Below are 11,436 nucleotides of genomic sequence, written 5' to 3'. Positions count from 1 at the left end.
ACCTTAATAAATAATATTCATATGCAAATTTTTGCAAATACATTCAGTTTTATAAACTGCATGCCGATTCAGTTTGTCGGACTTGAAACACAATTGCAAACTGAATTTGAATATTAATATCTCAAATTATATTGATCGTCAATTTAATAATGATGCCTTGAATAAGCATCTTAAAAATCTAAAAAGAATTTATTGCGAAAATATTTCTTCAGTCAGGATTTGAACCTAGAATTTCCGACTCTCTGGAACGGACGTCATATCAATGCCACCAAAACATATAGAAATATAGTTACCGTAATGACTAGTAATTAGTGAGAAAATGTCATTTTTTCAAGGAGACGTGTAGATTCTAACTATAGTTAAGGTGATATTTTCCGTAATAAATTTTTCGCAAGTTTTTAAGGTGCTTAGCTAGTATCATTATTAAATTGATGATCAATCTAATTTGAGATATTAATATTTCAGCTTCAGGTTGCAATTGCGTTTCAAGTTCGATAAACCGAATCATCGCACAATTTATAAAGTATTTGCAAAAATTTGCATATGAATGTTTCAATCACCAAGATCTGCTTTTACCAAAAATAGAATTATTTCTCTCAGTATTAAGTTTTAATGAAAATATTAAAGTTATTTTAATTTTAATATTTATTTTATAGCGAATTTTCGATTGACGTAGGGGAGACCGGGTCTCGTTGGCACAAGAGGTAAGTTGGCATTGCGTTCCGTTTATGTATATGTGGCAAAAGAAATAATGGAAAAGTTACTGCTAAATGTATCTCTTTTATAACATACTTTTCCCTAAGTTTCATTTAAATTAAACAAGTATTACAATAGAAAAAGAAAAACGGCAGATAGTAATTATTGCAGTGGCCATATAAAATAGACACCGCCAAACGATAAGCAACTGGTTAAATAACAGTTAAATGCAGGCAATTAGCCACAATGATGATAAAGATAAGTGCAACACAGTGCGTTTTATTTACTGATAGTATGAATGCGTGTCCAATTATTAGCTCCAATAATGATTGGCATAACGCTTTACATTCCGCATGGAATATTTTGTTATATAACGTTAAGTCATAATTCAATGTTATATAACAAAATATTCCATCTTGTTATTCGCTTTTAAATATATTTGGAGTATTTGTCTAAAATTGTATAATTTGCCACTTGATCATAATCATATACGTTTTATTTTATTTTTTATTTAATCAATTATTATATTGTCACATCTAATCTGCATTTATCTCATAATAAAAATATTTTATCATAAAATCAATTTTACACAAATTTTACAAAAAAAACGCAAAAGCCAAATTTTTAAATTTATTTGCAAGAAATTTTTTTCAGTAATACATTTTCAATGTGAAAAATTAGTAATTAATAACGTTTTGGAAATATATCAGAGAAGTAATAAGAATTATTACTGTATACACCCATACACTTAGATTTTGTCTAAATATTAAATAAAATTGTATTGTCAAAATATTGTGTTTATTCTATAACCGGTTAAGAAATGGACATAATGATTTTTATGAATGTATAAAATGCGAATAAATATGGTAAAATTTTAATTTTATTTTAGCAACTGTAACCAGTAAGACATATTTATTTGTCGTAAAATAATGATAGCAATTTCAGTATATAATTTTTAATAACTTTTAAAAAAACTTGACAAACATAATATCTATAATGACAAATAAAATGAAATATTAAAAGCCAAATAAGACACTTGTTAAATTATTCATAATATAATCTAGAATTAAATAAGATGCCTATATAAATGGCAGAAAATTGTTTAAATGATTTTATTTAAATTATGCAATATCTTAAGATGATCAATTGAGATAAAAAAATTTGATTCTTATTTGTAAGAGTCGTCTATATATTTATTACAAATGTGTACCTTTGTCGCCAGATGAATTTGACCACAATTCCATTAACAATCGTAACTGCTGGTGCGACGATCGCTCTCGTAGATCCAGCCACAATAGTTACAGTTAATAATATTTTGAGATTACTATTTATTTGTATTAGCAATACAAATAATTTCTATATACTATAAGAAATTTAATATTTAAATTATTTGAGATCAAAAGCCGTTATTTGTAACAAGAATCACACTGTTGTAAAATCTATAATAAATCAGATTACGGCCGCGGAATCTGTAGGTGGCTCAGACACTGTTGCTGAAGTAGTCCAATCAGTTATGGGTCCTGTAATGGACCCAACTACTGCAGTTACGGAAATTAGAAGTCGATTACAATTGCAGAACTCGATGCACGTCCGACGGCGGCAACAGAGGGTAAAATTAATGCAACCGCAGGTACAACAGGTTTTGCAACAGCCGTTTTCTGAAATATCCAACATATTTGCGTCATTATGTTCGAGATTCCAACCAACAGAGTGACATAGAAATTCTGAACTAATTGAGATGACTGTCATTACAACGGTGACAAAAATCTATGTAGCATAAAAGGATAGTTAGAATATTTAATATGATATCTAATATAAAACTGTTCTCTCTGTTTTCGTTCTTTCTTCAGAAATTTAGAATTGATATTATTAAATCAAAAAAGAGTAAGAACAACCAATACACAGAAATATTTATTAAATTAGATACACAGAAATATTCTAATCGGCGATAAAAAAAATTAGATTTTCTGATATCTATTCTCCGTGAATTTTCTACGTAAATTGTACAATTATTTTATCACACACACAGACGAATCTACACTTATAGTAGTTAGTTAGTCATCGCTATTGCAGTAACTCACATATATAATTTTCTAGTAATTTAGATAACAAATTCTATATTCATATAGTCTATATTACGCTTACGCAAGATATAATTAGTTCATTAACATTAGTACATGTAGTGCTTGCAAGCGAATAACACACAATAGTAAATATTCGTTTCTCTTTACGTTCTTAAGCTAGCAGTCTTCTCAGCATATACTTATTAGGTAAATATTTTTAAAAACAAAACGTTCAATATATGATCGTGTAACACATAGTAATATATTGCAATTTTGTTCCATTTCTTATAATTTCTATGAGAGAAAAAAAGTCACTGAAAGGATCCTTCACCATGGCTTCCTTCAAGTATGTCGTAAGTTTTATTCAGTAATTGTTGTTTAACTATTACAATCTTTGTAAGTTAATAATGTCGCGATATTTATTGAAAAAGTTCCTGAAACTTACTTTTTATAATCTTTTGTACCTCCCTTGCAACATATTATATAATTATCTTCTCCGAAAGATTTACTTTCTTAATATTTTGATAATATCTGGAGACACGGTAGTGTCTCGGTGCTAAGACATGGCATGAGACACTGCTATGCTACTTTACGCGAGCCGACGAGTTGCGCTAGATCGAGAGTATCGGATCTCAGTAACGATTGTCTCGAGTTTGATATATCTCTCCCAATCAATCGAGAAAGAGAGTATTTCGAAGAGCATTTTCAGCAAGACAATAATTGTAAGTGAGGACCAGAAAATAATAAAGGTTAAAATCGAAAAGTTTTCCAATGGTTTCCGCTAATAACTACGATATGTGTTAAAAATTTCAGATTGCATTTTCCTTACTAATGATGATGCTAGTGCATCATTGTGTTGAATCTATGACAGCTTCAAGATTAGATAAGCGAGCGACAAAAAGATGTAAATCTCAACATTATAATATCTAATAAATGTGTATACAGGGTGTTTCACGAGGAAGGGTCAATATCTTGGGAGGTGATCATTTTAAGCAAAAATATTCATATGGACATGTGTCCTATTTCAAACGGTTGGTGTAATTACGGTTGTCTTTGAAATAATAATATGTGTGTGGAAGCATGAATGTTGCCATCATTTTCGCAGCCACAAAAACTCAATACAAAATACGAGCGTGCAGATGGTGATGTGCTGGTATTGTTATGATACAGCGTCTCGACGTTTGTCTGATCGTGATTAAAAATAGAAATTAAAAAACCAGTATGCATAGAATATTCTAGCATAACTGTGCATTGAGCTAGCAAATCGGAAAAAGAAATACTTCGATATCCGCGCAAACGCCTTTGTCCTTTACGAAGGAAAATACGCGGCTGATTGGTATGACGTTGAGGCAAAGGTTTCTAACAATTATCGGACGAGTATCATCGTGCAATAGAAACCTCAGCATTAATAGTGACAAAATGGACTGCGAAACAGAGGTTGTTCACTGGCTGCGCTAAACTCTATTAGTTCCTGAATAGATGTTATATATGTCAAAATAATAGCTCCTGAGCATTCAAATTTTATTCGTTTGCCAATATTGCGTCGCATAATAAATTCTCAAAACACAATTGGAAATTGTATCATTTCTTTAGTATCAGCTCATTTGTAATCAATTTTAATATTATTTATTGTAAGATGTAAAACAAGAATGCACGAGACAGCGTCATTCCTTGATAATCTTTTTCTTTTTAACGTTAGAAGAAAATTTTCTTTCAGGGACGCTAGATTATTATTTACTGTATATATATTTACATATAAACCAGCTATAAGAAATGCATGTAGGAAAAGGCAACAAACAAAAAATTGCGTTCCAGGAGTGCCATGCAGTTATTATTATTAAATGTAACGTTATATACGAAACTTTGTTATGTACACATATAAGAAATACAGTGATGAGTAATATGCTGAATGACGAAGATCGTGATGCAGATCGTGATCGAGATTGTGTGTCTAAGAGATCAGTTGCGGAGGTCCTTAGTTCATATTGCCAGGTGACGTGAATTACCAATGTCCAGATGCATATCCACGAACGATATTACCTAATCCACTGTGTCCAGCAGAGATACTACCGGAAGGGCCAGTGATCAGAGCTGGAGCTGCGATAGGTCCAGCGAGAGCCGCTGGACCTGCAGCAGGACCAGCAAGTACAGCTCCATACGAGCCTATATAAGAAATATAAAAGCTTATTCATTTAAAATACATATAAAATAAGAGATATGCGCATTTTCAATATTCTAAACATAAAGGTAATGATTCATTAAATAAAAATTTCTTATGTTTAAGTTGGCAAATTCGGAATAAGCAAATAATTATTTTGATTTATTTCTGTGGTTGTGACAGAAATAATATATTTTTTGGAAATAAAAATAAATTTTGTTGTTAAAATAATTAACTTAAAATATATTTAAATAATTTAAAATTAAAGGAAACTCAGATTAAATCTCTTATTGTTATGACGAAATATTTTTGTGTTAATAAGTTTGTGTTAAGAAATTACAAAATAAATTTATTTATTCTGAGCGTCGCTCAGACGCGTATCAATACTTTATAGTCTTCGAAATCTTATCCACCATTGATTTTTTTGTGTTGGTAGCTTTACGTTTTGACTCCGAAGCTAAAATTGGACAGGCCTGGACTAAATATTAAATAAAATTGTATTTCCAAAATATCATGTTTGTTCTATAACGGGTTGAAAGATGGTTATAATCATTTTTATGTATATATAAAATGCGAATAAATATAAAATTTTTATTTTATTTTAATAAATAACCAGTAAAATGTATTTGCCATAAAATAATAATTTTAGTATATTTTCAGAAACTTTATATTTATTAACTTTTCTAACAAACTTACTGGGAAAGACGAAACAAGGATCGCGATTGGAGCAAAATAATCTCTAAGGACAAAACATCTTTTTGGGTACGTTCTATCATCCAACAATTCTGGTCTACCACCACCAGTAAACTTGTCCGACGAACCGTTAAATACGCGGTAAAGGTGCACGCTTGGGGCTGCTTCTCAGAGCAAGGATTTGGCTACCTTTACTTATTTACAGACAACTTGAACGCAGAAAAAATGTTAAAAATAATATATCATTTATCTGTAAAATCTATAACGCTGTCTATTTTTAACTCCATTAAAAAACATTGAACGGATATCAAAAGGAATCAGTCTTTCAATGACGTATTGTTATTAATTTTGCTATTATTAATGCCACATGTTTGTTCATATATTTTTATATTTTGCCAAACGACAATTCATACAAAGATTTGGTCCGTTTTTTTTTTAAGAATTTATACTTATTGCATTAAACTGTGTTTCTGTTAGTTCAGAGTTATTTTTTAAATGATAATATACGCGTGGATGTTATCATAATTTTCGCTGTCACAAGAACCAAATAAAAAATATGAACGTGCAGACAGTAATTATTAAAGTCATGTGACATACACGCACTACTACCATGTACATCAAATTAATTTTAAAATTCTTGAAGATTTTTCAAAATAGAACCTTTTTAAAAATAAATATTTAATATATCTTACGTTATCGCAAAGCTTAGTAGTGTTTATTATTAATGATAACAATTCATTGGCTTACCATAAGCTGGCCATCCTAAGGCTGGTGCCGCATAACCAAGAGCTGGGCCTACAACCGCCGCTTGTCCAGGAATGCTACCCGAAACAATTGATGGTCCAGCTACAGCACCAGTAACGACAGCACCACCATCAACAGCTCCAGATATGCGCGCGGGTCCAACTACTGGACCAGCAAGTGCGGATGGTCCATTAATAGGACCTGTAAGAGTTGCAGGTCCTAGAATCGGTCCAGCTAACGCGGCACCATGACCCAAGTAACCTGACGGCACCGCGGTTGCTACCGACAGAGCCGCTACGAAGAGAATCGTGATCAGGGCGCACATGATAAAAAGGGCAATAATTAATTGGTAGGTACGAAAATACGTTAAGAAAATTTGCCTTGATGGCTGAGGTGGATGTGGCTGCCATCAACCGATGTCCACTACGCTTTTATAGGGGCATTGTCTCCCCGAAGGGGCCCCAACGCTCCCGCCAACCCTACAGGCGGGGCACAGGACACGCCAAACATTCTCCGCAAGCTGAGGTGACGTTTCGTCGATTTATCAGCATTAAGTCATCGTGTTAGTGACACCAGAGTGCACCTTGCGTCTCACCTCGCCGCAAGTCAAGCTATGCGACTCGAGAGTCGCGCTGTTCCATTTCAACACATCCGTCTATGGTCTCGTGCGTTACGTTTGCCTCGATCTGTTCGCGCAATCGGTAGTAGCAACAACAATAGATCGATATCTTGGTACAATATTTACTTTAGCACGCTAAAGAGATACAATCATAGATGTGATTGACATATCTGGTGCTAAAACAAATAACAGAATTTATTTGGACAACGATCCGCATTGATTTCTAAAGACTTTATTATTTCATATTTTCTATATCTGCTTTCCTTTAAAAGCGCATATCATGAACGATAAAAAAGTACTATATAAAAAAGATTATCAATGACTATAAAATATAAATATTAATTATCGTACAACATCATCACGTATTTCTCGTTGTTAAAAAGCGTGAAAAAATAAAATGGCTACTCATCGTGAGCCAGTCATCTATGACCTTGAGACTAAATACAAGTCATATTTTATGCGTGTCCTCTTCCTGCTTTCTCTCAGTAGGCAGATACATGTCTGTCGCCATTAGAACGATTACATTGCGTATTGTATTGTGCATTCGTCTAGGCGAGGCACGATTGCCCACGCGTCATCCGGGCTTTGCAGATTGTCGCCAGGAATGAGGGCTCTTCTATTGTTGAATACGAGTGTGCGTGCCCGGGCGCGACGATATTATCAGGTTCGCGGCAGATTGCAGACGTGGTGCCAGGAAACGTTTGCAGAGCCATTATCGAACGTCATACGCAGCCTCGAACGCAAAGATGACTTTTGATCGAGGAATACGGAAATTCTTTCACCGCTTTTTCATCGTCATCCCGTCTACCGAATAGTAAATTCAAAAGAACTGCATCCGATGTGCTTGAAAAACAATAAATGCGAAGTTTATTAACTTGGACATTCCGTCAACTTCCTCCATCGTGATTTCTTTCTCTCAAGAAAACGAAAAATGCATTGTATGCACTATGTTATGACGTAGATCAGCGATCCTCAAAGTTTCTCGGTTAAGAATCATTTTTGCGAGTAGAATTTGGCGAAACTCCAGCGACGTATTTTTCTGGAACCGCTTTAATCAAACGAGACATCTAATCTTCAATAAATTGTAAAAAATTTATTTTTCATTCTATCTGTTAATATGTTTCGTTATATTAAATTTATAATTTAGATTAGCTTTGTAATTCATATTGTATTATTATTATTCCTGTAGAGAATCTGTAAACTAACTCCATAAAGCATATATTATTGTGCTTACAGCTTGTATTATTAATCTCTATTTTAGTTATCAAAGCATATCCAAAATGCGAGCGACCGAATAGATTTTTGGCTACACATGTTTGTCGCTGATACCTACTCTCTGTAACTGATTTATAATTACAAAACACGAAACGTAACATGAAGGGATGATCAAAGTTGCTTAGCTTGCATATCGCGTGCATTAATCGATTATTGTTCGGCTAATGGTTCGGATGAGTAGTCGGCTACAATGTTACATATTTTCATCATGATCACTGGCATCGCGGTATATTTAGCTGTGTACATCATCAATCACCGAGCACTGTCAAGTGAGTTCTACTTCAAGCATTGTAGAATGTGATGGCCTATCGTTTATTGTGAAAGTTTTCAATGTGCGCGTGACTCAGATTGATCGTTCGTGAGATCAAATTACTCGTTTGCCAAACGCAATAGATCGCTCTGTTTTGTCCTGTCGGAGCGCTACGTTTTTTCCCTTTTTTTATCTAATATAATATTTTATACTTATATATATATAGATTTATTTTATTTACAATCTAGTATCTTGAGTAAATAAGAGTATTCCTATATATATTCGATCAAAGCGGATTTTAGTGCTTAAATATTTCTGTGTGAATTTATATACATATCTGATTCTGCAATCTGTGCGTCGAAATCTTTTTCAGTCTTGAAACGCGATCATGAGCAAAGCCAGAATAGTAATATTATTACTTATTAAATTGATCAGCAATTTAATAATTTTTCATGCAAATAAGCATCTTTATCAGAATATAAATAATTAGATGTTAATGAGAATTTCAAAACTACAAATAATTTTATTACGAAAAAAATTTCTAATAGCTTGACTTTATTTTGCAGTGTCTTCTATACATATAGATATTGTCTACTCTCTAAAAGTGAATCGGTGTATTATCATCGACTTCAGTGCTACACTTATAACCGATGTAATCAGTAATAATACACTAATTCACTTTTAGAGAATATTTTGTCATCTCAGCAATATCTCAGCAACGATTATTTTAACATCGTTATATATCGACTATTTTTCATTTCAGATTTCTCTGTACAACCTTCGACTGTATTTTCTCTATGGTATTAAATACCGAGCAATTTACTATAGCACTGATTTACAATACCATTCAAGGAGATCCCTTCCATCTCCGGGTGAATACAATCGCGACATCGAATCGCCAATAAACATCACGTCGCGAAAGTGATAAAATCAACTTCTTGAATTGTTATTCACCCCTACTCGCTTGGGTGCGGTCGCTCTTACCGACTCGGTTCGAGGTTGCGTCGTAACCTCGTGTGTTTTCAATCCAATTGATCGAGCTTTTTTTCTTTCTTTTAACTATTTTTTTCAAAATCTCGTCACGCGGGTCCAGGACGAGAGTACAGAGCGATGGAGCCCCGCCTCGATCCCGTCGTCGCAAGTTCGCCGTCCCACATGCCCGTTGTATCCCGGCTATAAAAGCTCACTTAGCATCAGCTTGCACGTCAATGTTTCTCCGTGATGGCTGGTGGAAAGTCGCTGCATCGAATCACAGCATCCTCCCTCATCATCGATGGAGACGCGCTATGCGGTGATCAACCGGCAGCATGGCATTAATGAGAGAAAAAGAATTCGATATCGATGGGATCGAAGGGCGACAAAGCAACGCTGGTTCCGCATAGTTTCTGACTCGGAACTTTCCACTAAAGAGATTTCCACAATCGCTTGATGTTTGAAATATTTACAATTCAGGTGAGTAGTATCTTCACGAAGAGTATAAAATTAATCTTGCAGGTAAAAAAAACATTTTTTTTCGATTTCTCTGAAACGGAGCAAAAACGAGCATATGTCTATAGGACTTTTTTTCTTAGTTTTTTACTCCTCTACACGCTCCCGAAGTTTTGCGATTTAATTTGGAAACACCCTGTATATCTGCAAAATTTGTGTATACATTTTTACACGATTTGAAAGTTTCCTTTTTATGAAATTTTATTGAAGACATTATGCGCTACTTTGCTGTTTTAATAATAAATTTGAAATTTATATTAAAAAATATTTCCAAATTGATAATAAAAAACAAGGAGAAAATATTTCCAATATTTTCAACTTTCAACTATGCATATGGGAGAGATTGATTTATTTTTACAAACTTTTCACAAAACTCGATTGCAATATCAACAAAAAACACATAATTAATTTGATGAAAAAAAAGTCTATTTTTGGAAAAATGAATTGCTATTGTAGAGCTATATTTTGCGTTAGCAGCTCTATTCTAAAATTTTCAATTTAAAAAAATTTTTCAATTTCGCGGTCGGAAATATGTATAATTAAATTGTTCCCGTCTTAATCATAATATATATTAATATATATAATTGCACAAATTCATTAGAAAACAAATGCACTAGATATTTATTCAATTAATATTCTTAATCTCGCGTTCTTCAAAAATTAATATATTCTTTTTAATTTTCCGCAGGCATTCAAAATGAAGTACGTTGCTTGCGGATCTGCGTTCCGAAACGGTTACGGTTGTCGAAGGATCTATCGATCGACCTTGCACGATCTACAGCGGCTCTCTATGGTTCGGCTTGTTAACGATCTTTCACACACGCCCTATTCACCACATTATTATCAGCCACGCCTCACGCCATTTTCGCGTAGTTGTTCGTATAACGCGGAGGGGATAAAAGAGAAAGAGAGAATGAGTTTGCCAAGAGAAAACAATCCGGCTTTCTTGCTTTATGTTCTCCCCAAATCGTTGCCACCAGCTATCCGGTAGCTGACGACGATCGGTCTCGGTCGTAACTCTGACTCGCGACAAGACTCGTGATTTATGGCGGCAACAAAGACGAATTCACACGCGGGAGCCGTCGTTTTCAAACCCTTATAAATGCGGTTCGTAGAAAGTGTGAATACAATGACGTTTTGCCAGGAATGTTAGATATATAGTACAGTATGACAGTCCATTCAACTGCACGCAAATTACACGAACTAGTTTACTTACTTTTCTTGATAGCTTTCAACTCGGTAAATTAGAATTTCGGATATTATTTTAACAGTAATTACTTATTTAGATATTAACAAGTTTTTTTATTAATTGTAATTAATAAAAAAATCTAAATAATCTGTTTATAAATATTCGATGTAATTTGATTAATTAAGGATTTTTTAAAGAGATTGGTTATACAAAATTTGGAAATTTCTCTTTGAAGCAAATTTTATAAGAATTACAACATAT

General features: G+C 33.4%; 2 protein-coding genes across 2 annotated transcripts; one reads left to right on the top strand and one right to left on the bottom strand.

Annotated features, from left to right (window-relative positions):
- Nucleotides 1-4,549: 4,549 nt before the first annotated feature.
- Nucleotides 4,550-6,753, bottom strand: LOC108726325 (tetra-peptide repeat homeobox protein 1-like). The gene is made up of 2 exons (XM_018453821.1): nt 6,358-6,753; nt 4,550-4,922 (listed from the first exon to the last, which is right to left on the bottom strand). Exons 1-2 carry the CDS (start codon nt 6,677-6,679, stop codon nt 4,762-4,764), a joined length of 483 nt encoding a protein of 160 aa, XP_018309323.1. The 5' UTR covers nt 6,680-6,753; the 3' UTR covers nt 4,550-4,761.
- A 2,969-nt stretch (nt 6,754-9,722) lies between these two features.
- LOC108726328 (uncharacterized) lies at nt 9,723-11,236 on the top strand. The gene is made up of 2 exons (XM_018453826.1): nt 9,723-9,950; nt 10,675-11,236. The coding sequence occupies exons 1-2, from the start codon at nt 9,927-9,929 to the stop codon at nt 10,975-10,977; spliced, it is 327 nt and encodes a 108-aa protein (XP_018309328.1). The 5' UTR covers nt 9,723-9,926; the 3' UTR covers nt 10,978-11,236.
- Nucleotides 11,237-11,436: the final 200 nt, after the last annotated feature.

The sequence above is a fragment of the Mycetomoellerius zeteki genome, unplaced genomic scaffold (genome assembly GCF_001594055.1).
Source record: "Mycetomoellerius zeteki isolate Tzet28-1 unplaced genomic scaffold, Tzet1.0 scaffold41, whole genome shotgun sequence".
NCBI classification, from domain to species: Eukaryota; Metazoa; Arthropoda; class Insecta; order Hymenoptera; family Formicidae; genus Mycetomoellerius; species Mycetomoellerius zeteki.
Note: the sequence above shows the minus strand (reverse complement) of the source record. Positions and strands in the feature narration are given on the sequence as shown.

What these genes read in the sequence shown, in the direction of transcription:
- LOC108726325 (XM_018453821.1), bottom strand. Translation starts at nt 6,679, where the DNA reads ATGTGCGCCCTGATCACGATTCTCTTCGTAGCGGCTCTGTCGGTAGCA. An exon ending in CTTAGGATGGCCAGCTTATG is followed by an intron (nt 4,923 to 6,357) that starts GTAAGCCAATGA and finishes TTTCTTATATAG; the next exon opens with GCTCGTATGGAGCTGTACTT.
- LOC108726328 (XM_018453826.1), top strand. Translation starts at nt 9,927, where the DNA reads ATGTTTGAAATATTTACAATTCAG. An exon ending in TTGAAATATTTACAATTCAG is followed by an intron (nt 9,951 to 10,674) that starts GTGAGTAGTATC and finishes AATTTTCCGCAG; the next exon opens with GCATTCAAAATGAAGTACGT.